This window comes from Pangasianodon hypophthalmus, chromosome 29 (assembly GCF_027358585.1).
Source record: "Pangasianodon hypophthalmus isolate fPanHyp1 chromosome 29, fPanHyp1.pri, whole genome shotgun sequence".
NCBI lineage: Eukaryota > Metazoa > Chordata > Actinopteri > Siluriformes > Pangasiidae > Pangasianodon > Pangasianodon hypophthalmus.
This window is the reverse complement of record NC_069738.1, coordinates 13,544,161-13,569,384: the sequence shown is the minus strand read 5'-3', so window position 1 is coordinate 13,569,384 and position 25,224 is coordinate 13,544,161. Positions and strand designations below refer to the sequence as shown.

The window sequence follows — 25,224 nt, the reverse complement described above, 5'->3', positions numbered from 1 at the left end:
TTAAGGCAACTGTACATCCAGATTTAATTCACATACAAAACGTACATGAGCTAGTGAACCGAACTTGAACAGGAAATCACAGTTGATTTTTTTTTTTTTTTTTTTTTTTAATGCAAATAGTAAAGTTTAAACCAGCACTGCACACCTTCTACCCTGGAGATGTTAAAAATAAGCACAGTTTAACAATTTCCCTGCCTGCTTTGTTCCCTGTAAGCAACTGATGAAATGGATCAGATGTTTCCGTGCAGGGAAAAGAGCAAACTGCCCTCCAGGACCAGGAGCTGTGCACCTCTGGTTTAAACAGACAGATACACCTGTTCAGGCACAGACCCAAAGACAGGCATTCAGTCACACACATGCACTCACACACTCACACACACACACACTTTAAAGGAAGGAAAGATGGATGACTAGAATCGAATCATTCTGAACGTTGCCTTAGAACTGTGAATAAAAATAAATGGCAAAGAACAATCAAATAAAAGTATAACCACCTCATTTTCTCTTTATCTTGCAATTTCTTGGCTGCTCCACTTCCATGATCCATCTTCTCTCCAGGATTCCTGTAGTGATTCTCTTCATTCTTCTACTTCAGTCATCTTTTTTCCCCCCATTCTCTTGCTGACTCGGCTTTCGTTACAGGACGACGCAGCCGCTCCCCTTCACAGCCCATATAGAGATTGAAGCTCTTTCCATAATTCAAGCAACAGAGTACAGATCCTCAAGCTGCATGAGACCACGGTGTTTTTCGTACATGTACTGACTGTCAGTGTAGAGTTTCAGGGTGTAATCTAATGAAGCCTAGTGGAAGATCGGCGTTGCGTGGCTGTCAGCACGTAAATCCTGCACTCTAGCTCTTGGATGTGCTAACAGTTCAGTACCGTGGAGGCATGAAAGGTCTTTTCGGAGGGTAAAACGGACCCGCAGGTCTTGAAGGACCTCCAAAAGGAAGACCGTGTCTCTTCCCTCTCTGGAATGGTGGCTCACCGGGATGAGGGATATGTGGCGGTGGAGGACGACGGAGAGGTCTCTGTGGTGGGTAGTGACCAGGCCGTGGAGGACGATAGTGATGCGGTGGAGGAGGCCTGTGCTCGAGCTGAGGACGTAATCTAGGTTCTGGATGGTGCAGTGGTACAGCTCTCTCTTCGGGATAAAACGTGCGCGTATGAGGCGACACCGGGCGCTCAACGTTGTAAAGAGGAGGAGAAGGGCTGCGAGGCGGCGCATCACAGTGTGGGTCCAGATACGCATCCTCAGATGGAGCATGTGATGGACTAAGAGCCTCATGGTAACCCCGAACTGTAGATGGGGGACTTGGACGGGGCATACCAGGGTGGTGCTGATTGTGTACAGGAACTCTGGGACGATGGTTAAAGTCCACAGGGCCGTTCTGGGGGCCCAGACGAACAGGATGTGGCGTAACTGCACTATGCCGTGGCCCTGGCGTGTTGAGATGAGGATGAAAAGTCTCTGTGGCTGGGATCCGATTGAAGAGACGTTCATCGTAATCATCGTGAGAAACAGGATTTGTTGAGCGATACACCGGGACATCTCCACCAGCCTGTACACTGTCGGCGATATTTGTCAGCTCAGTAGGATCTTTGACTCCACCTACCACTGGAGGAACAAAGTCTTGAGGAGGAGGTGGAAGCTGGGGGATTGGTGGAGGGGGTGGTAATGGGGTGTTGAAGAAATTTGGAGGGTTGGTATCATGTCTATGTTCTTCAGACTGGTGCTGTTTTCCTTTATATGATTCAGAGTTGGCACCTGCACGCTGTTCTTGATCGTGTCCACGTGCATCACAATACCAGCCATCATTTGCCAAGCTAGCATTGTCTGCTCCAGTACTGGAGAATGGTGTTGCCAGGCTAATTCGCTCCAGGGTCTCATTGTTTTTATTTGAGTTCTGATTCTTGTCTGCCATTGATGATGGCAACAAAGATTCAACGTGCTGAGGACGTCCTGTTTCTATAAGAGGTAGCCCTGAACTCGGGAAGTCCTGTTTTACTGTAAAGTCCCTCTTGTACCGATTTCCACTATGCTGTGACCCAGGACCATACTGCAAAACGTGCCTGTTCTGCTCTTGCCAGGAATCGTTAGCATACGTTGACATGGGCAGTCCACTGACCACTGCGGGTGCAGAAGCAGATGTTGTTGAAGCTGTCTGCAGAGGTCTTCCTTGATATAAGAATGGTTGTACTGCAGGCTCATCCATAACCTCATCTTGAGTTGGCGTTGCACCAGACTCATCCCTCACAGGAGTTCCCCCTAGGTTTTCTGCGCTCGCTGAAGGACTATCAACAGCTTTAGTCCAGGGAAGAACAGGTGGGAAACCCATATTTATGCCTCTCAACCCTGGATTCCCCTGAAGGAAACCATCAATTTTGGAGTCCAGTGTAGAACTGACAGAAATAACTGGCTCCTCTTTGTCTTTGTCCTCTGCTTCCTTCTGGAGATTCCTGGTCTGAATAGTGCTGGGAGATTGAGAAGACTGGAGAGTCACAGCCCTTTGAGGAGTAGAGCCTCTTACCACTGTAGGAGCAGGTGGCACTGGATTGGTATTGGGAGAGGCATGGGCTTCTGGAGATGGGTCCAAATGTGAGCCTGAAGGAGCTGAGGTTACTGTGGTCTGATTGTTCAGGAAAGAAGACAGTCCTGAATGAGAGAGAAAGAAAAAAGATAAGGGGGCAATAATCAACAAAGTCAACAAAGCTCAACTGTTCAACCCAAGATTCTCTATTGGGAAGCGCTCTCTTGTACCTCGTAAGAAAAACCCAACTTCCAGATCAAATTAATGATTGTACACTGTGCCAGAGACAGGGACATCTGCATTCTGTCTGCTTTTGCACAATCACCACATCACGATACAGGGTGTCCTAAATAATCTCCATACGTAGAGGAAATTAACACTTTTTAGCAAAATGTCTTCCAAATTTTTTCATACTTAGTTCATATTATGTATTTTTTCAGCTAGCCTTTAAGATCACCTTTGACCAAAGACGAAGGTATTGAAATCATTTTCATGGCTGGATCGAGAAGCTGTCGCTAGGTTGTACTGGACTTTAACAGGAAACATGATGAGCACATCACACACGACGTTGCAGCCAAACTTATTAACAAATTCAAAAAGACTGAAAGTGTTGCAGACCAACCGAGATGTGGACGTCCACGAACATCCACTGACGAAGACACAACCAACGTGTTGCTGGCAAACACAGTCCACTATGTATGGAGACTTTTGGGACACCATGTAGATCTCTCTGGTTAACAGTTCCAGTAATCGTACAATGATTTTTAGTTTCACAAAACACTCAATATCATACCCTGAAGGCCAATCCCTTGTGCTTGGGTTTTAGACAAGACGTTTAGCAGGGTGCCAGGGTTGATGTCCACCCTGGATAGTATTTTGGCCAGCGAGTTAGAAGCAGGAACAGCTGGTGAGGAAGAGACCGTGGGGCTCTTCAGTGTTGAACTTGCTGAAGAAAGAGTGCTTGAAGTACTGGTGGATGGGCGAAATGCTGGGTTTACTCCTGTAGCTAGGAGAGAGGAGGGGGGGGATAGATATGCAAAGCTGATGATATGGCACCAGATACCCTTTAAACAAATGATTCATATATTCCACTATCATGGTTTGAGTGGTTACTGTTAAAATAGATTTAGTGGGTCAGTATTTCCACTTCTATAGGATGCATCTGTAATGGTCTTACCAGTGTTCTTCATGACATTTGTGAGTGTGCTAATAATAGAGCTGATTTTGCCCAAATCCACACCAGCCAGGTTAATGGGAAGGGACCCTGCTGTTGGGGTCGTGGCTGCTGCTGGGGTCGTAGGTTCGCTCTCTGGTGCAGCCAGACTGGTTTGAGATGGTTCAGTGACACTAAGAGCCAGTGTTGGATTGGACACACTGGCAGGACCAGGCTGCTCTGTTCCTTCTTCAACTGTGGAGTTGAAAAATAGCAAAGAAAGCTTGTCAGATAGGTTTCACAAATCCTTCAAATGCACACCATGAAAGTCGATACTTACTCTTACCTATGATGGTTGGTTCCGCTAACTCCTCGACGTCTGAGAGTTCCATGTCCTCTACGTCACGGTTGTCTTTATCCCCAGGGGAAGAGAGTGGACTAGGTGCATCACCTATAGCGATCAGGTCCTCCTCCAATGCCTGACCGTCCAGCTCTGGGTCTGGGGTACCAATTCGCGTTAAGCCATGGAAGGGTGACTCAGAACCTGTGGGTGATGGCGCGTCCTCAGAGGGGGAGGGGATTGGCGAGTCATCTGGGTCAGGTAAAGAAGCTTTGAGTGCGTCCAGTTTCTTCTTGAGATGCAACACTCGGTTGGCGAAAGTCTGATAAGCCTGAGGAGATGCAGGTTTTTTAATCAGCTACATAATGGAATAAAATTTATTTATATACTAAATTGTCTTCATTTATTTTGAACTCACAGGCACCTTGTATTAAACCCAAAGATAGACTACCAGTGTGACTTACATTGGTCACAATCTTGACCTCTTTGTACTGCATCTCATAGAAAATGTCAGCATTCTCCAGAGCCTCAATCAGAGCAGGTCCTTTTTTTACCTCTCCGTCCAGAAAGGCTACAAAGTCCTGCAGTTTCGCACTACCATCCTCAAAATCTTTAGAAAAACGTTTGCCACCTGCTTTATCTAAAAAAAATAAAAAAGGAATGCAGAACAATAATATTTAATTTCATGCAAAAGCATGCTGACCATCCAAGATGCAGTATCATGAAGCTACCGTAGAGCATAAGCTTGATCCAAAAAGGTAAGATGATTACATAAATTCCCGTATAAAGATTTGTTATTACTACCTTTGAGTTTCTTCAGAGCTACTGTGCTGCAGACATCCACTCTCATTGCAGCTAGCTGCTTCTCTCTTAGCTCAATCTCATCCATGGAGTTCCTGTACTTGGTGAGATGCTCGATAAATGCTGAGGGCTGCCCAAAGAAAAGATCAGACAGAAGTGATCATGCGATCAGACAGCGAGTACATGCTACAGAAATGGCATTTTAATTAGATTTTTATTTACAGTCTCTCAGATGACATTCATCCACGTCTAGTTAAAAACTCTCACCAAAAACTCAGCGACTATCTTGGATCTTAGTTCAGCTTTCGGGTTGGCGGGAGCTGAAATGAAATTTGGATGAATACATGTTATTCAGATATACAATAAACCTGTTAGGATTAGTGTAAAGAACTGTAATATGCATCGTCACGTGTTTTGAAACACTGTTTAAACCAGTCATTGTATATATGAGTGGAAAACACGGCGCCATCTACTGCCATTGTGCGGTTTTAAGGCCTTTTTTGGTCAAAGTGGGAGTCGCCATCTTGCAAAAGAGCATGTGCAGTAGATACGGCCGGAAAGACAGTGGGTTTGCCTCTCACTCCACCCATACTGTTAATGGAAAAACTCCTGCACATTTAGTACTATTATCTCAAGTGCAGCTTAAGATAGAACGTGATCTCAAAGTGCAGTGCAATTAATTAATAAATATCTAAAATGCTTAACTGTAGTCATATAATTTGCGCAAATATATTGATTTTAAAATCTTTTCCTGACAACAGGAAAGTTTGAATCATGACTGACTGAGCTACTCTTTGCTAGCGAGCTGACATTATCCAATCCATCATTTTAATTTTAAGTAATGTAAGTATAAATAGATAATGTAAGATACCAACTGAAAACATACTGATAAATAGCAGCCAGCATTTACACTCAGCACGGTCTGTTTTTTTTTTTAAGGGAAAAAAAATCTCCATGGTTTTCATCAGGCTTTGATCTCTACAGCCATCTGAACAGAGGAGTGATATTTTATGCTCCACTCGTTCTGTCTGTGGAGTTTGTTTAAAAAGGCGATAAGGCTAATCTCATCAAGCTACTTCGAGTGTTTGTGAAGGTCATACTGTCAATCAATTGTTATGAAATTTAGCTGTGTTAGCTGCCACGGTTAATGCCATTCACTCAAGTTGGTTTGCTGGTTATAATATCAATACGACGAGTTAGCTTAAACATCAAAATAAGCTACATACCAGAAAAACTGAATTCCTTGCTGAGAGTCTGTTAGAATAATTTACAGCAGAACAAGACATGGCTTTGCTACAGAACCATCCAGAACATTAGGCGTGTGTTGGAAAGTGTAAAACTGTCAATCACCTCATCAACCACACCCTTTTATTCATCATCAAATAACGCCTATAAAGAGGCAAACAAAGTCAACAGATCTTGTAAAAACGACAGAACCGTGGCAGATTCCTCGAAATAATTCATGGAGATGAAACCTAAGTTTAGCTTGTTATCCATTCAGTAAAATAGGAATGGGCGGGGTTAGAAATTGTACTGCAGCCAGCCACTAGAGGGCCTCAGACATTATGGTTTCACTTTTAAACCCCTATTAGGACGTCCACCTTTATATACAGTCACTGGTTTAAACCTCATCTACCAAAACCTTCTTTTGAGCACATCCAGATTGTAAACTGTCAGAGGATTGACTTTGCACAGCCGTGATTTAAGAAACAGTTAGATGATCTGTGGAATACGTGGTGAAAGATTGTTACCTGGTGGTTCCTCTTGCTGGATGAGACCACCTTTAAGCTGGTTAATAAGCTCCTCTGAGTAAACATTTCTTTCTTCCCAGATGGACAGGATCCTGTGCACCGATTTCCGGACCTTGGCGTCTTTCACAGTACTGCAGAAAGAGAGAGAGAGAGAGTGAGAGAGAGAGAGAGAGAGAGAGAGAGAGAGAATGCTTAGGTATGTGCAAAGAGAAGGTGAAACAGACATTTTTAAGTGCAAGTCTAATGACAGATGGGGAATAAAATCAGTGCAGGAAAATTAGTCAGGATAACCAGAAAGGTTTCAAAGCTTTGGTCGAGGTTTTGAGAATGTAAGAGGGGAAAAGTCTCACCTGATGAGCTTAATAGCCTCGGGCAAAACATCAGTGAAGGTGGTGCGGTAGACGATAGCGTTTCTCCTCTTGCAATTCTGAATGACATCATTGGCCAGGTAGAAGAGATTGAGCCTGTGAGAAGCTTCCGCTGAAAATGGAAAAAGAAATCCAGTTCAGAAAATGTGTGTATATTTGCATGTGTGAGGGACAGATCTGAGGACACTTCTGTTCGAGTCACTGAAGTATAAGCAGAGGTCAACAGCATCCTGAACTTTTCGACTACCAATAACATTCTACATCATGGTTCTGAACAATAGTGATAACAATAATGATAACAACTTCTAACAATAACAACCAGAAGAAGCTATTGTCAGTCACAACACTACTTTTTTAAAACCAAAAAAAAAAAAAAAAGATCAACCTGCTTTTTACAGCAAAAACCAGATCACCTTTTAGTCTCCACAGTCTATAATTTCTACAGAGGATGCTTAAATATATGATGTAATGCCCCCTTGTGGGCAAAAAAAAAAAAAAATGAGGAGAAAATAAAAATAAAATGACTTTACATTAGCAGATACCTAGAGCCATTTTCATCTCTAGCTCAAGTGTATAATCTTTTTATTTTATTTTTTTTTTTTAAGTGGTTAATCCATTTTTTTTAAATGTGGTTTTCAAACCTGGGGAAAATCGAGAAGGAGAAAAGATATTACTAATGTGAGATGAGGTGAAGGTGCAGGACTTCCAGGATCTGAGTTAATATCAGAAACCTTTGTACCTGTCAAACATTCTGCTGTTTTAACGTAGAGGGAAACACTGGCCGGTTCATTTTGCTTATTTCTGAGTGATCACACGTCGCAGCTTACTTCAACATACTTAAAATGCAGAGTTCCACAAGGTTGGCAGGTCTGCATCTAACAAAAAGGTAGAAAAGAAACATCTGCAAGCCAAAAAAAAATCCCAGCATCACCTGCTGTTTGGTGCTTGAGCAGGACTCTTAACCCTTGACTGCTCAGCTGTACAATAAACAACAGTTTGTGACCACAGATTTGGAATAATCTGCTTTAATATAGTCACACAACACATAGTCAAGCAGCAGAGTACGATAAATAAAGATCATTTACATTCAAAAATCAATTTCTGTTTGTAATGATATGCGGTAACACTTCAAGACTTCTGTTAGTCACCTCACATAATTATTTTAATTGCTGGATTATACTCGCGTACGCAAGATGTCTGCCGTCCGGAGCGCAACTTATGCACAACATCAGACATTAACACTGTGTTTATACACAGTACGATATCAACGTAATGGGGGGGCAGTATAGCATCATGTGACACTGTGACTAAACAAACTAGGGCTGTGTCTCAAATCACATATTTATGTACTATTCTAGACCATTATCGAGTACTAACACCAGCCGGTTTTCCTATCATGCTTCCTCTCATGTACTGTTTAAAGCTACCGAAAGCTCGGTCTTCTGGATCTTCTAGATTAGTAAATATTTCTGAATGTAAAGTCAGAGTTTTCAATTCGAGACGCAGATCATGACAACAATCAAGACGATGGCAGAAGGTTTTAACAGAGCTCGTCAGTGTGTTTAACGTTGCCGCATAGTTGGATTTGGATAGTTGGTTTTGGATCTGATGCATCGTCTAGGTGACGTCATTTTTTTAATCCTAATATGTACGTAAATTACACAGGCAAGCGTATGTGAACAATCCAGTGAATAAACCAGCGTTTAGACACTGTGCTCTACTGAGGAACTACACGCAGCTCGTTCTCCTCTTTAGTGGATATGCTAGATTTAAAAAAAAATAAAAAATCTTTCTAAAAACTCTTTATCAGAGTGAATATTTATTTATTAACTTGTTCATCTTTGTTTATTGTATTTTGGATCAGTCACAGGAGTCCAGGAAAGGGACAGAGCATCACATGTTTGATACATATTGACGACCTGGAAGACGGAAATTAACGAAAAAAGGCTACAGTAACTCCAAAAATTATATCAATATTAATGAAAATGTTACATTACAATTATATTTGCATCATTGTTTTGTCAAGAATGATGATGAAAATGATACAGGTGATGAAAGACATAGCATAAATAAATGAAATAGACTTTATCGGTCTAATATCCGTCATATCTTTTGGTCTAAAATAAATACGTATGTTTATTAAAACATACGAACATGATAACACATACTAAGACCTGACCAGCTCACTATCAGAGTACGTTTCAGATCTGTGCTAAACATATATACTGTAGTGATGCTATCTATGGAAACTTTTCCGTTGCTAATTTTGATGAAGTCACGTCTGTCGGCCACGAAATCCAATATGGACTTGTGTTAGAAGCCAAAATGGAAACTATAAATAACAAGCTAATGTACGTGCAGCAGAAGTCTGCGCAGACGAGGGTGTATGCAAAGCATATGCACATCATCAGCAAATGAACTTTTAGAGCATAAATGGAATAAATTATACATGATAGAAGCGGGATTTTCTGGTTTAATTCATCACCACCACCAAGCAAGTGCTGCTGTAGAGTAGCTATTTATTAGAGGAGTTTCTTTGGATACAGTTGAACAGAAACATTGGCAAAATTAATTTTAAAAAAATAAACACAATCTTAAAGTCTTATTTTGATCATTTCTAACTGTGTAGTTTGGCTTTAAGGCTGAATTATACTCAGGTTTAACTACACGAAATAGCTGCCATGTTATCATGCGGTTGTTTGGAGCGTCACTTGCGCACGTCCTCAGAAATTAATGCTACGCATCAGGATGGTTCACTATCAATATAAATACTGAGGGCAGCAATCACAAACTAGCGCTGTGTCTCAAATCACATACTTCTGTACTATTCTAGACCGTTCCTGAGTACGAAGACTCCCTGTCTTTCCTATTACTGGTAATGTTTAAATTTTAAAAGCCTTCAAGCCTACTGAAAGGTCTGTTTTGTATGTAAGGTCAGAGTTATCGATTTAAGACACAGCTCATGACAACAATCAAGACGACAGCTTCAAAGAGAAACAGAGCTCTTCAGCGTGTTTAACACCACCGTCATGAAAATTTTACAGTTTGACTTGGAATCCAGATGCACAGGAATGTTTTTGGCTCTGATGTGCCATCTAATGGTGGTTGCTTTTTCAAGATGTAGGCGAGACAGCAAGACGAGTCATGTCATGCGTTAAGTATTAAACTAAACTTTGGACTAATGACAGACTGGGAAAGGGGCCTTCATTCCATTCACACACTCAAAGTTCAAATTTGGACTTGTCAATCAGACACTAGCTGGTGAGAAATTAACAAAAATCATGCCTTGTAAATGTACTGACTCAGGGAGCACATAGTGGGGAGAGTTTAACAGCTCTATAAATGAGTAATGAAAAACTTCAACAGCAACTGATGCATTTGTCTGAATTTTTGTCTTGCTGTAAAACTGCTGCTGCTTTTTTTTCTCTATAGGTTAACTTTGTGAGCATACACAACCCAGAAGTAGTCAAATCTAGTACTGAGTGTTGAGTAAAAACTCCTTTAAACACATTTAACTTCAGCAAAAGTTTAGAAACAAACAACAAAATTAAATCTTTCTAGAAACAGAGCCCTAATTTTTAATCCAAGGTGCAGGCAAGACTTTTTAAACAGGGTACACTCGGGTGCAGAAAAGGTTCTTTTCGCCAAAAAGTTAGGAAGTTAAGACCCACATAAATAACATTAATTCACCTTGAGGGTCTGTCCATCATCTGTGGGAGACAATTACACCTGAAAGAAACAACACTTACACGTCCATGTGTAACAGGGTGTCTGCAAGTTTACTCCAAAAGAATTTTTTAAATTGTAAAGGAAAAGATTCTCATTTAGCACTTTATTAGGAACACCTGTACATTTACTCATTCATGTAATTATCTAATCAGGCAATAGTGTGGCAGCAGTGCAGCGCATAAAATCATGCAGATACATGCAGTTCACATCAACCACCAGAATGCGGGAAAAAAACGTGTCAGTCTCAGTGATTTTGACCGTGGCGTGATTGTTGGTGCCAGATGGGCTGGTTTGAGTATTTCTATTGCTGCTGTTGTCCTGGGATTTTCACACACAGCCTGCCTTTCGTCAACAGTCCAGGCTGGTGGAGGTGGTGTAATGGTGTGGGGAATGTTTTCTTGTCACACTCTGGGCCCGTTAATACCAATCATCACCTGAATGCCACAGCTTATTTGAGTATTGCTGCTGATCATTTGCATCCCTCCACGGCCACAGTTTTACCCATCTTCTAATGGCTACTTCCAGCAGGATAATGCACCACGTCACAAACCAAGAGTCATCCGAGTTTCTTGTAGCTCCTAGGTGCTAAACTGAGCCATGAGACACAAAAGACAGAGCTGTAGCACTGAAGAAATGTTCTGGATATTTCAAACGACACCAAAAAAAGAAAATAAATGCTGTACACGACACATAAAATGTTTTATACTAGTTATCTCATGTTAGCCTTTTTCCATCACTGTATTTCTGACCGATGAACTTTGAACCATGTGTCCAAACTTTAAAAGCCAAGTTTCCCTGGTTGAGACGAGTTCAATGCACCCTATGACATCAATTTCCGCCTAATTAGATTTTCCACCATCTTGGATTTTGTCAGAATTTTTTTTTTTCTTTTTCGCTACTCCTCCTACAAATGTGGTCCAATCACCGCCAAATTTGACACACATCATCTTCAGAGTAAGCAAAAGTTCACAGTTCAAGTTGTGATAACTTCACAAAAGTTATCAAAAGAATTTTTAATAGTCCAAAGGGTTTGTCCGTAATTGTCCATTTGTTCATCTACATCTTTCCTCCTACAGTCAGAGAATTCCACCACTGTCTGTGGTCAAAGCATACACATCATGAGTGAAACTACAAATCACTCCTCAAATCCCTTTGCCTAAAGTTATGGCTCTGCTTTCCTGTGATTGCTTAAGCAACAACTGTAGCGTATCTGCGAATGTGTGGCTCACCGAGTCTGGGTGCTTGGCCCCCGAAAAAAACGCTGCTTGCAGCTTTTATTATTATTATTATTATTACTACATTAAGTATTGGTCACAACATGTTTTTTTTTATCACAACTATTGCTTGTACTGTTGCTCTAAGCCAACAGCGGCGACACAGAGTCCTCCTCCACCACCCTTCTAGTTACTAACGTGTACACCAGAAATACCCTTAAATATATACTTTAAACAGGAAGGAAGCTATTAACGAAACACTATCAGAGATTTGACCTTGCTGTGACATGACCCTAGTTTGGATCAACTCCAAAATCTAATCCGTTCATCTCCTGATTACGATGATAATTCCGTATAAATCCTACAAACATATAGACACTCGTTCATGAGATATCGCGCCATCGAGAATCTCAGACCGACGTGCAACCTGAAAACGTAACGCTGGAATAAAAACAGCTAGCTCAGGTTACATTTACATCCTATCCAGTATCCATGCCATCAGGACGGCATTACGGTGAACCATCGGTGAAGAAAACAGCGTGGAGAAATTCTGTCTCATGCAAAAAGTACGCAAACAAGGTGAATTTTTGCGTTTCTGTGTCGACCCTGGATTGTGCTGTACATCAGCAATTTTATCTCTTTTAGTACGCGTGCTATACGTCATAATTAAAATAAATTAAACCTTTTGTATACGACAACTGCATTTAATTGCAATTAAATTAAATTTCTTGTCAGAAAAGTCAGTTAATCAACAGTAAATATCGTTCACTGACGTCTACTACTTGCAGTTTGTCATGTGCAGTAGGGCTGGGCGAGAACATCGATATCACGATAAATGACGTCACGATACACTTTCCAGAAATATCGTTGGTATTGTGATACCTTTTTAAAAATTTCATTCACGTTTTTTAATCATTACAAACTAAACAGAACTGAATGGAAGCAGCTGATTTGTCATTTTTTTAAACTTGTTTTTTTTTTTAATTCATCTTTAAAAATTGGATTTTTTTTTTTTTTTTACAGGTAAAATTCTGTTGTTTCACTCGCACACACACTCGCGCACACACTCGCGCACACACTCGCGCACACACTCGCGCACACACTCGCGCACACACTCGCGCACACACTCGCGCACACACACACTCTCTCTCTCACACACTCACACACACTCTCTCACACTCACTCTCTCTCACACTCACTCTCTCTCACACTCACTCTCTCTCACACTCACTCTCTCTCACACTCACTCTCACACTCACTCTCTCTCTCTCACTCTCTCTCACACTCACTCTCTCTCACACTCACTCTCACTCTCTCTCACACTCACTCTCACTCTCTCTCACACTCACTCTCTCTCTCTCACACTCACTCTCTCTCTCTCACACTCACTCTCTCTCTCTCTCTCTCTCTCTCTCACACTCACTCTCTCTCTCTCTCACTCACTCTCTCTCTCTCTCTCACTCACTCTCTCTCTCTCTCTCACTCACTCTCTCTCTCTCTCTCACTCACTCTCACACTCTCGTCGGATTTTCTCGTTTGCAATGTTGGAAGTGGTGACGATAACTGCTTGATGATATATTCCTTTCTTCTTCTTTTCCCCTGCCTTTTGTGCCGCTTCACTTAGTCATGCTCTCAATTCTCTATAACGAGTCTAAAGAAGAAAAACTGCATCCACGCTGGGATTTATTTGCGCAGAAAACATGCGTATGATCTTCCGCATAAACCAAACAAGCATGTTTAAGCAGATGGAGTTTATATAAATCTCTGCTATGGATAGCTTTTTCATTTGAGTGTACTTTTCACACAGGGATTAGTGCTGGGCGATACGATATACTGTATATACACACGATACTGATATCGTGATCAATTTTTGTGAATAAACTTATTTAAAACTTACAGTTTACAGTAATATTCTTCTAGATATTGTAATTCTTTCCCAATGCACCACTTTTGGCAATTGCTTAGCAAACCTATGTATCGTGATACACCGTGATATCGCACATCATAGAAATGTCTTCAAGTATCGCGATATGATATTTTCGTCGTATCGCCCCACCTATAAGCCATCACATCCCATTGCATTATCAATAATACAGGCTGAACACACTCACTTCAGTTTACCAATAAATCCTGCGCACGTTTTCTTAAGACGAGAACGCACATTAACCAAAACTCAGGCGAGAGTTTATTCATTCAGGGCCTTGAAGTGTCTCACCGTCGCTTTAAACTGTAATGAGTCTTACTACATTCTGCACATGGAAATTTCGTTAATGATTGACACTGAGGCATTAAGTGTCCCTCATTCTCATTAGCCAGATGTGGACAACTAGGGCTAAGATATGATATCAATTTTCGCAATAAATTACGTCACAATGTGTTTTTATGAAATATTGTGGATATCGTTTGTTTCTGTTATGTTATTTTTGAAATATATAATTACAAACTAACTGAAAGCAACTGATTTCATGTTTTGTACTTAAATTTTTAAATTATATAATTCTAAAAAAAAAATTTTCAGCGTTAAAAACATTTTATTTATTTATATATCTGCCACACCTAGTTTCAAATCTCATGTATGACAATTTTCTTACACAGACCCTGAAAGGACCTTTGCAAAAAATAAAATTTAAAAATGACTCATCAAAGCGGAAAATTACCTGGTGTACACATGAAAACGTAGTTTTTCACAAGATATTTTCCTTAAAGAAAACGAGAAAGTAATCGATGCACACACAATAATAATCACATTTAAAACATTACACAAAAAAAATCATGTGAAAATGCCAAAAAAGTTTGTGCACACAAGATCTTTAACTCTTTTCATGAGATTTTTTTTTTTCCCTTTTTAGTATGTATGGCTCAGAACATTTCCAATCCACACGTACGCAAATACGTCTGAAAAAAACCCGATCCAGTCATAATCAGTTTCTAAAGTGCGTCCAAAGAACCAATTTTATCCCGTTTGGAATGATCAAGATTCGTAAACTTGCCCAAACATCATCTTATCCTGAGTATTATTTATTTTTTTAAAGTGACGTACAATGAACAGGTTCAATGTCTGATACACGTCACTAATACTGTATTGTGTTTTCAGGCTGATTTTACTGTTGAAGATTCAATCAAACATCGTAAAGGATCATTTTTGTTCGGGAGTTGAGATCGGTCGTCTTATCACACGTTCGGGAAAATTGTGTCAGAAAATTTGGATTAAAATCTCAGAGTGTGAGACGAGTGCTGTCGCTACAACACTCCTCTAAAATCCACCAATAGGAGGACGGCACAGGACACAAAGCTCACGCTGCAGCTACAAATACTGTAGTGGTGATGATAAACGTAAAGATAAAAGACGAGCGGTTTGCTGAATCGCGGCAGCAGAGAGAACGACTCCATAACGTGTCTCAGCACAGGACAGGACTGAAAGGGATGAAAGAAATAGAGGATGAATTACAGCTTCCTGGTGTGTAGTTAGCTGATTAAACTTGCAAACGCTCTGTTCATCGTGTTTATTTACTATAATGACAACATGAAATTATTTCCCGCTTTCCAGTCGAAGCGCTACAAACCTGTCCTGCATCGCTGCGAACCGAGTGTGACAGAGTGCAGTCATTTTATTTAATCGCAGGTTCACAGGATCGTAGGATCTTTATCGTATAATCTGACATGAAGTACATGTGTTACGGCACAGTATGTTGTCAAATTTTTATTGCGATCGAGTAATAATCGTAAAAAAAGGACCACACAGAATAAAACAAACTTTAGACCAGTTCTCAGTTCTCTCAAAGTATTAGTTTATTGCTTCATCATCAGTGAGCTGTTCGTTCTTATATAATACACTAATTTTAATTTGCAGTCACTGATTAATAACGGTATCAGTCACGGCGGTATCAGTTAGGCTATCCGCCTTATTTTTAGCGTTCCAATGGACTCGAAGAGTTCAAAAGGTTTTGTTTAAGACCTCGAGTCGGCCATTTCCGAGTTATTTTAGCTGGTTAGCGTGTATTCATCAGAGCATCTATCGACACTGCTATATAATATCTCATAGCTAATGTTTGCAGTTATGGATTTGCAGAGCGCTGGGACTGTTCGTGCAGTTACGAGTTGGCACGAACGAAAGGCTTTAACCGTAAACCATGCAGCAGAGCTGAACGTGGACGTGAGACACCATGGGATCTCCATCCTCCTCCTCCTCCTTCTCAACATCAGGAAGCTCTTTGGTTTTGGTTAAAAGCTTTGAATGTAAAGAAAACACTGAAGTGACCGAACGTTTGTTCTTTTCACTTTCTGGACAGAAAACCTACAGAGGAGCTGCGTGTCCAGAGAAGTGTTTGTGCTCCGAGGCTCCGGGGAAAACTCCGAGGCGGCGTCTCGTCAGGAGAACTTCAACACGCAACATCAAAAAACGTAAAAAAACCTCGTACTGAATAAACATAAAGGCTTTCTGTTCATATTTCTACTTGGGTTAAATTACTTGGAAATGTACCTAGGCATTAAAAGTTAAAGTTTTGCGAGTTATTCCAGAATAATTTTGTTTATTATCATAAACGACAGCAATAACTCAGTACTTAAGGTTACTTTACTACATTTACAAGCAAGCGTGGAATCAAACCGGAAGTCTCTCACAGAAAAAGGAAATACGAGCTCTTTATTATTATTATTATTATTATTATTATAATCCTCATTAGCTGCATCTATTGAAGGGTTGCTGTTTAAAAATTGATACCGTAACCAATTCGATACCAAAACAATACTTTTTTTCCCTGATATCTTTGATCTTATAGTGACAATAAATAAAATCACACATCACTGTAACTAACGCTAATCATATAGCCGATACTGCTGATATATCTTAACGATTCATGTCAAACTTTCTGAAATATTTAATTAAACACAGGATTAATCTCCATCAAGAAAATCCTCATCGGCGTGAGAGCAGCGCTTTCGGAAACTTTGACGGAGTTTAATCCCATGTTTAATCAAAAGTTCCATCCAGTTTGACGTATTAAACGACTTCGCACCTACGACATTGTTGGGTTTTTTTTTCTGCGCGCCAAGAACTGATCTACTTTTACACACTACAGACAGACTCTATCCTCTGAGACGTATTTACGCGTCTTTCTCTCTCTCCGCTCTTCTTTCATCTTTTTTCTTCCCTTTTTTAAATCCTTCATGATCTAATTTTTTGTTCAAAGTGCAAAATGATTTACCGAGTGCCATAAAGCCTAGAAATAATTTGGTGCCTATTTTTTGGCACCTCGGACAAAAAATTAGATCATGAAGATCATGATTTTTTTTTTAAATGTTCATCTCATAGGATGAATAATTAATGTAAACCTCGACTCGATCAACTTCATCATGCGATTTGCACAAATTACTGCACTTTTTTTTTTATCTGGAATATACTGTCGAGTTTAAATTGTTTATTTTTATTACATTTCCAGCGTTTAGCAGACGCTCTTATCCAGAGCAACTGATAGAGGAGCTTCAGAGTCTCGAACAAAAACACTTCCTCATGCTTGTTCACTAAATCAGGGACAAACAGCAACATCCAGAACATTCAGTGAAAACCAGTCATTTATATTATTGGCATTAATTAAAAAATAAAAAAGGGAGCCAACACAAACCTATAAATTAAGACGAATAAAACTAATCATTCAATAATGACAAAAGAAACGGTGGTGTATAAACGGAGGACGAGCCGCTCTGTGTGCGCAGAGCCGCAAGCCGTAAACAAACGCCTCAGATTTCGCGCTCGCTTATTATTATTATTATTATTATTATTATTATATATTATTATTATTGGCATAAAAGCAAGTGAAAAATAACTTCCACTTCTGGTTTTCAGGCTTTACCCTGATTATTCATTTCATTTTATGGAGTTTTGTGGGCGTCACTTCATGCAAATGAGCCGCGTCAGGAACACACTGTGCACGTTACGGGTGATCAACACTCACACGTGAATACGAAGAAAACCAGAGTTTTCTATATTCAGAAGAAAATTTTAATTTGGCAAACATTTACAATTCATACACAACTTTACTAAAAGATTGATAAATGATCCTCATCGCCTTCTCATTACCTTTACAATGCTTTTAACTCCTTGGGGGAAAAAATTTATGCAAAATGTGGGTTCTCACACCAACAGTAGCTTTTGTAAACATCAGAAATATTTTCCTTGATGTCCAAGAGTTTAGCAGAACCAACAGCCGGCTTATAATCAACTTATACGCACTATTTTGAATAAGGAGTCGTCAAAAATTTTACCCTAAAAAGAACTGAAAATATGGAAATTACTCCAGGGGGCAGAAAGTTCAGCGAGCTCCGGGCCTGGAGCTCTGTGAGAAGAGGAAAGGTAACGCTAGAATGAGTTATCACTCAGAAATACGCAAAAGAACATCCTCAACGATAAAACAGCAGGCGGTTTCGAACTTTCAGAAAAATACAGACACCTACTGGAAGCCCCGCCCCCTTTACCCAGGGCTCGCACAGCGCTCTCCGTTTCCGTCTCGAGAAAAGGAGAATGTTTTGAGTTCATTAATTTAAAATAAAGTCTATACGTATACGTTCGACTTACAGAACTTTAGACAAGTACATATTTAACATCAGTTTACTATATTTATTAGAGACGTCATGGAAAATCTACAGCTGAAAGAGTTTAAAAAAAAAGAAAAAGATTACAGGATAAGGTCTACAATGAAACGTCAGATCTAACACTTCACAAATAATGCTAATGGTCATGATAATTAGAAAGCGATTAATCACACTGACGCACACGAACAGAGAAAATGTCCGCCATGTGAGAATCAGACATCCGATCTCTCAGAGGATTACGTCAGAGTGTAATGTTATGGGTTGTTGGTGTTTACTGCAGAATTTTTGCTGAGCTGAGTTTCTGCGATCGCCACAGTTCCCACTGCACAGCTGGTAATATTACAGCACAATCACACTCTTTAATCTCCTTCAACCTAAAATGGTGGAAACGTGCATTCTCCTGTCGGTTCTGAACGATTAAATCGTTTTATCGCGATATTTTAAAACGTAAAATCATGATCTGGGAAATAAATCAGTATCACACAAGCCTCTGTATACTCTGTGTAAGGATGCACTTGACAAATTCTACGACACACAACACATCCTCACTATCAGTATAAACTGTCTGTGTGTGTGTGTGTGTGTGGATTAATAACTTATTTTGGACTCACGGATTAACTGACCTTTCTTCCTCTTGCTTAAATTCACCTTTTCTAATCACATAGAAGACAATATAATTGTTCTCACACAAAAAAAGCGAGCAAAAACACATCGAGGTGCACGCGGGGGCCTCGACATTCGAGTCACGTGGAGAATTCAATCCAATTTCTATTTCCTGTCGTCTTTTAAAGCTACTGAAATGAAGCACTAGACTGCAAGAACCGCAATTTTCAAACCAATGATTATATTAAAAGCAGTTTCATTGATAGTCGACATAATTAGTCCACTCTGCTCGTGTCTGAATAACTATAAAATTACATTTACCTGTAACACGTCTAATACAAATTCTACAAAATTCCCTTATATAGATTATAATAGGTTTTATTTTCTCTTTTTAATCTGTTTAAAGCTCGAGGCACATCACATTTTAAGATGTAGATGCCTGATAAACGTGATTTTCTGAGAAATCATCTGTATCATGATAACTATTTTATTTTATTTATTTTTTTAAATAAATCTAATTTCAAACTGCCTGGAAAGCAGCTGATCTGAAGTTAAAAATTTTGTACCTAATGTTTAAAAATAAAAAATTACAGACACTATATAAATCACTGAACAGTTATTTATTTATTTATTTATTAAAATTATAATATTTTTTTAAATCACTGTATTGTTGGCAGTTTGCGAGCAAACCTACGTATCGTGATGCACATCATATATATCATTGAAATGCCTTCAAGAATTGTGATATGTTTTTTTTTTTTTGTACGATTTATATATATTTATAATCAGAGAAATGCTACAAGCGTGCGCAATTTAATCATCAGAGTTCCTACATACAAGTGACCGAATGAAGCAAAATGAAAGAAAAATAAAGAAATGACTCAAATACAGTAATGAAATGTTTCATTTGATTTACAAACCGGGTCACGAGAGAAATTCGCAAACTCCTCTTTTGTTTTATTGAGTTATTTTACAATTTAGAAGAAGCTAAGAAGGATTCTGTATGCTAATATTTTAAGCTGTTACTGGTGTAAGAGTTCAGCAATAGAAACTAATTTCCCTATCCATCTCCCTCCGCTAAAACAAACTAGCATTGTGTCTTAAACACTAACCAGTTTTCCTATTACAGTGTTTGAACCTCTCACGTTGCCTTCAAACCTACTGAAATGTCTGCTCTGAATTAGTAAATACTTTTGAGTGTAAAGTCAGAGTTTTTTTATTTGAGACACAGCTCATGACAGCAATCACGATGACGGCAAAATGCTTTAAAGAAAAACAGAGCTCGTTGCTGAGCATGAAACAGCTGAAAAGTTTACAGTTTGGCGTGGAAACCTGATGGACAGGGATGTTTTGGCTCCGTCTGGTGAACGTCGCATTTAAAGAAACACAGAAATAAAGTGGTCAAGGCTTGGAAGTCGCAGAAAATTCACAATATCCATTTCGGGTTGTTTGTGAACCCCTGGTATAAATGAAGCTCTGACTGGAAATAAAAGCCACTGATATAACAAAGTCATAGCGCAAACTAAACATTAACCATTAGAAAAGCTCTGTTTTAATGTTTTCCACTTGACGAGAGTTATATTTTTATTCAAATTACACCGACTGGCATTTCAAACCACCTCGAGCATTTTAAACAAGAGTCTAAATTCTCTGTCGCCTGCATGCTGTCATTTCGTTTGGAACATCGTTTCCCAAATGCAGCATTAAAAATCAATATGTGAAAAGAGAAAAGATACTTCGGCTGTCAGTTTCTGATAAAGTTGCATGAGATATCAAAGGCTTGATACCTTTACTACAACGAAGTAAACATTTAAATTCTCTAAAACTCACTGCTTTCGAGGATGTATTTAAATAAGCCAACGTTACATGCTGCATACCAGTGAGTCGAATTGTTATTTTCGGCCAAAGTATCGTTTTGGAATCAATAATTGTGATACTACACCGATTATTAGGATTGAAGTTAAAGATTTCCACTACCTAGCCAGGGTGAGGCGATATGACAAAAATATTATATCACGATACCTGAGAACATTTCTAGAATATATATATCAGTACAGTATAATGCAACAGTGGTGATTAAACCGTAAATATTACAAACTGTTAAACCGAATCAATTTATCACGATATTGATATTATATCACCCTATCATACTACGTAGTGTTTTGTTTTTTTTTTAAATCGTGGTTATCTGACTCAAGTGACTCAACAGGTTAACGAATGAGACTGAATAGTTAATAGTCTACGATATTTCTAGATTCATCCATAACCATGACTTTCCACCACCGTATCGAGTTGTAGCTCAAATCGAAATCTACGATCTTACATTAGAAAATATTTATTAATCTACAATATCCATAAGATCGTCACACAATATGGACACGAGACGGTTTTTTCCAATTAAAAATCTAGCCATTGCAGCAAAAATCTAAACCAGTGCGTAAGTCTGAGATTGAGGACACAGAACGAGTTTGTTCAGTCTGTTGCTACTGTCCCACACGCACAATCGTCACATTAATTTGTGCACAATCACAAAACATATCGAATGAACACAGGATATATGCGGCAGCCATCTTGTGTAGGCGTAGTTAAAAGGATAAAAGCATAAACCCGGCGTTATTCGTAATACTGATGACTTCGTAATGGAAATGACAACAACAAAAAATAAAACAAGGAAGAAAATATTTTTCTTGTTTTGTTCAGGAAAAACACCAGCCTAACCATTGTACTAATACTGTAATAATAAAGAAATAAGAATATAAAAAAGCAGCTCGCTCATGTATGCAGAAGAGGGCGGATAGCGCTTTCCTCCGAGGGTGTTACACCGCCCTGTGAAACAGCATGAAAATATGTGGCGTCACGTGTCTCGGAGGAAGCACGTGTTAATCTTCAGCAAATCAGCTAATCAGCAAATGAGCAAAATGGAAAAAATATATATATAAAAAGCAGCTTGAATGATGGACAAACAGTAACTATAACAACACTTTTACCATTCCTAGCTAGTATCAGTACAATAATAAGCCTAGCATGCTATCTAGATTAGATATATTATTGTCAGTGATAAAGATTAAATGGTGTAACTATGGCGATGAGGAGGTTGTCCGCCTTCGTCATAGCTTTGGAGGAAGAAAAAGTAGAGAAGGAAAGCGACAGTTAAAGTGGAAGCGTCACATAGTGTACTTGTGAATCTCTTAAAATTAGACAGTCTGCTGTTTTTAGTTGTATCGCACTGTGAAATGTAAGGGATGCATACGTTTTCTGCCGAGGGGGTCGACATGATAGAAGCAATAACAAAGCATAAAAATACCGCCATTAAGGTTTTTAACAAAACTTACTTAAGAGGCGTACAGATATAAATTAGAATTAAAGCCAAACAGAATTTTTTTCCACTCAAGCCACTGTAGAAACCAAGTGTGGACAAATCACTAGCGGACCAAATATAGCAAATATAGGATAAATGGACTCAACAAACAAACAAACAAACAAAAAAAAACAAACATCTTAAGCCCTATTTGGATGGGACTAAATGTCCTGGGGTACGTTTCTATTTTACAGGCGCTACTCTGTGATATTATCTGCATCTAGATTGGCGATGTCTGTGTTTTCCTCCGTCTTCCTCTATGAAAATTACAGGTCTACTGTTTTTCAGCAAACTCAGCAGTCGCCTGATAATTTCAGTATCGACCGGATTCATTCAAATCGCCTCACGTTGGGGGGAAGAAAAGGTGTTTGGCTGCAGCTACTTGCCTCGTAACGCGCGCATCAGTGTCCCTTCCCGAGATATTAAACACTTCCTGAATCACGAAACAAAAAAACGGATGCTTTAGAAGACACGCTCAGCTGTATACTCGGTCCGGGCGGTAAAACCTCGACTACACACACTGCCTGGGAAAGCATTTTCAGGAAATAAAGAAAATAAAATCATTAAGTAAAGTGAGATCTTGCAGCAATCTCATTCTAAAGGAATGATCATATGAACACGTAACAGAAACGTAGAAAATCACGCCTTCTGTGGGAATTTTACTGCCGTCCGGAAACGTGACTTTTATCACCGAAGAGACGTGTAAAAAAATTACTGTAGACGTCCTGCTGATAAACTAAACCAATCCAAATAGGGCTTTATTGACTTTAACCAAGCAAAGGTTTCATTTGTTATTTATGTTAATGTGCTACACATTCACCTCGATGGCGTAACTATAGCGCACACTTCCGAATCCCACCGCCTGCCGCACGACACACATCGGCCGAGGTGCAATCCGACAGGCAGGAAAACTCTGAATCACGTTAATTAGCGTGAAGAGATGAGAGACGATCTTTTCTGAATCTGGAACAAAATTTTTTTTTTTTTTTTTTTTTTTAAATCGCAACGTACTACAAGATCATACTCTCCTTCATTTTCATTAATGTACTTAACTAACTCGCCATGCCATAGCTTAATATCCCTGCTGAAAAAACAACAGAAACCATCACAGAAATTCTAATGGTTCCCACTACAAACACCAGTACAAACCATCAGCTAACCATTAAAACCATTACGATTCCCATTATAACCATTACAATTCCCATTATAACCATTAAACCCATTACAATTCCCATTATTCCCATTAAACCCATTACAATTCCCATTATTCCCATTAAACCCATTACAATTCCCATTATAACCATTACAATTCCCATTATAACCATTACAATTCCCATTATAAGCATTAAACCCATTACAATTCCCATTATAACCATTAAACCCATTACAATTCCCATTATAACCATTAAACCCATTACAATTCCCATTATAACCATTAAACCCATTACAATTCCCATTAAACCCATTACAATTCCCATTATAACCATTAAACCCATTACAATTCCCATTATAACATTACAATTCCCATTATAAGCATTAAACCCATTACGATTCCCATTATAACCATTAAACCCATTACGATTCCCATTAAACCCATTACAATTCCCATTATAACCATTAAACCCATTAACAGTTTCCATTCGGTGAGGGCTTATATTGTTTTTCTCAGCAGGGATATTACGCCGGCTGTTTTATATTCTGGTAAACAAGGCTTTCAGAGCAACCAAACACACGGGACTGGGATGTACAGTGGAGTTTTTATTTGCTCAGTGAACAAAAATAATCCAAAAATAATAACTTTAAACAGGAAATATGGAAATGAGTCAACTGAAAACTAAGACTTTTCACAATTAAGCACAAAAAAACAGCAGTCAGAAATCATCGCTTAAATATGTAATGGTGCAAGAACACTGACAATAAGTTAAAGCACACTGACAATAAGTTATTTATATGTATATGAATTTATGTGTTTTATTTTACTTATTTTATTTTTTTTTTTTATTCATTCTGGAGGCTCTGGACCTCTAAACCTACTGAACCATGCAGAACCAAAAGCACTCGCAATCATACAAATGTTACTTAAATGTTAACCAACCCAGTTAACTAACCTAGTTAACCATCCTAGTTAACTAACCCATGCTAGCATGCTAGTGGAGTACCCCAGCAGAGTACCACAGAGGTGTGAAGGTACTTCAGGTACCTGGACCTGACTGCCTGCACAAACGCTAAGCTCCATGTAGCTTGTACTGCTAGCTGGCTAAAGTAGCAAGCACGCGCGTTAGCTTTATAGCTGTTCAGAGCATGACGATATCAAATTATCCAACCGCTAAACACTTCATTTGAATGATGTCCTAGCCAGGCTAATGTTTGTGGGGTTTTTTTTTGTTGTTGTTGTTGTTATATTTTTAATTGCATTGCTCAATAAGTAGCTAACTTGCTACTCATGCTAACTTGCTAACTCACTATTCACTATTCTTTAGCTAAGCTAGCTCAGCTTTAGCTTAGTTAGCCAAACTGCTACTCACATTTTCGCAGCCACTTCAGCCAGGACCGCACGATGACACTGTGATATTTCTTGTTCTCGATGCACCAGGTGGATAATCCTTGAATGGACTCCATTGTGTTTGAAATGCCTTGAAAACGCCGGTCTAAGGTGGACTCGAGAACAGTGCTGGAGCCGCGGCTATTGCCGCTTACAGCTTCACCACCAGCCGCCATTTTGTAGCAGCAGCAGCAGAGCCTCAGAGTGTGAGCCTCAGTCAGCCTCCTCACCGCCTCTGCTGTTTAAC

The 25,224-nt window shown here is 39.4% G+C and overlaps 2 protein-coding genes across 4 annotated transcripts in view; both read right to left on the bottom strand.

Annotated features, from left to right (window-relative positions):
• celf3a (cugbp, Elav-like family member 3a) overlaps positions 1 to 629 on the bottom strand; it is a 41,217-nt gene extending 40,588 nt beyond the window's left edge. For both annotated transcript variants that reach the window (XM_034301555.2, XM_053231273.1), the window contains exon 1: positions 495 to 629. The gene's annotated coding sequence lies outside the window, so the exon portion shown is untranslated. The remainder of the gene's footprint in view (positions 1 to 494) is intronic.
• On the bottom strand, positions 87 to 25,224 carry rprd2a (regulation of nuclear pre-mRNA domain containing 2a). 2 transcript variants are annotated; one of them, XM_053231269.1, is made up of 10 exons: positions 24,961 to 25,224; positions 6,926 to 7,055; positions 6,576 to 6,706; positions 5,092 to 5,144; positions 4,828 to 4,954; positions 4,488 to 4,663; positions 4,024 to 4,354; positions 3,708 to 3,938; positions 3,324 to 3,536; positions 87 to 2,655 (listed from the first exon to the last, which is right to left on the bottom strand). In XM_053231269.1, exons 1-10 carry the CDS (start codon positions 25,151 to 25,153, stop codon positions 875 to 877), a joined length of 3,366 nt encoding a protein of 1,121 aa, XP_053087244.1. In that variant the 5' UTR covers positions 25,154 to 25,224; the 3' UTR covers positions 87 to 874. The 2 variants fall into 2 exon arrangements, with proteins under 2 accessions (XP_053087244.1, XP_053087245.1); XM_053231270.1 differs by having other exon boundaries at positions 4,030 to 4,354; positions 24,961 to 25,223.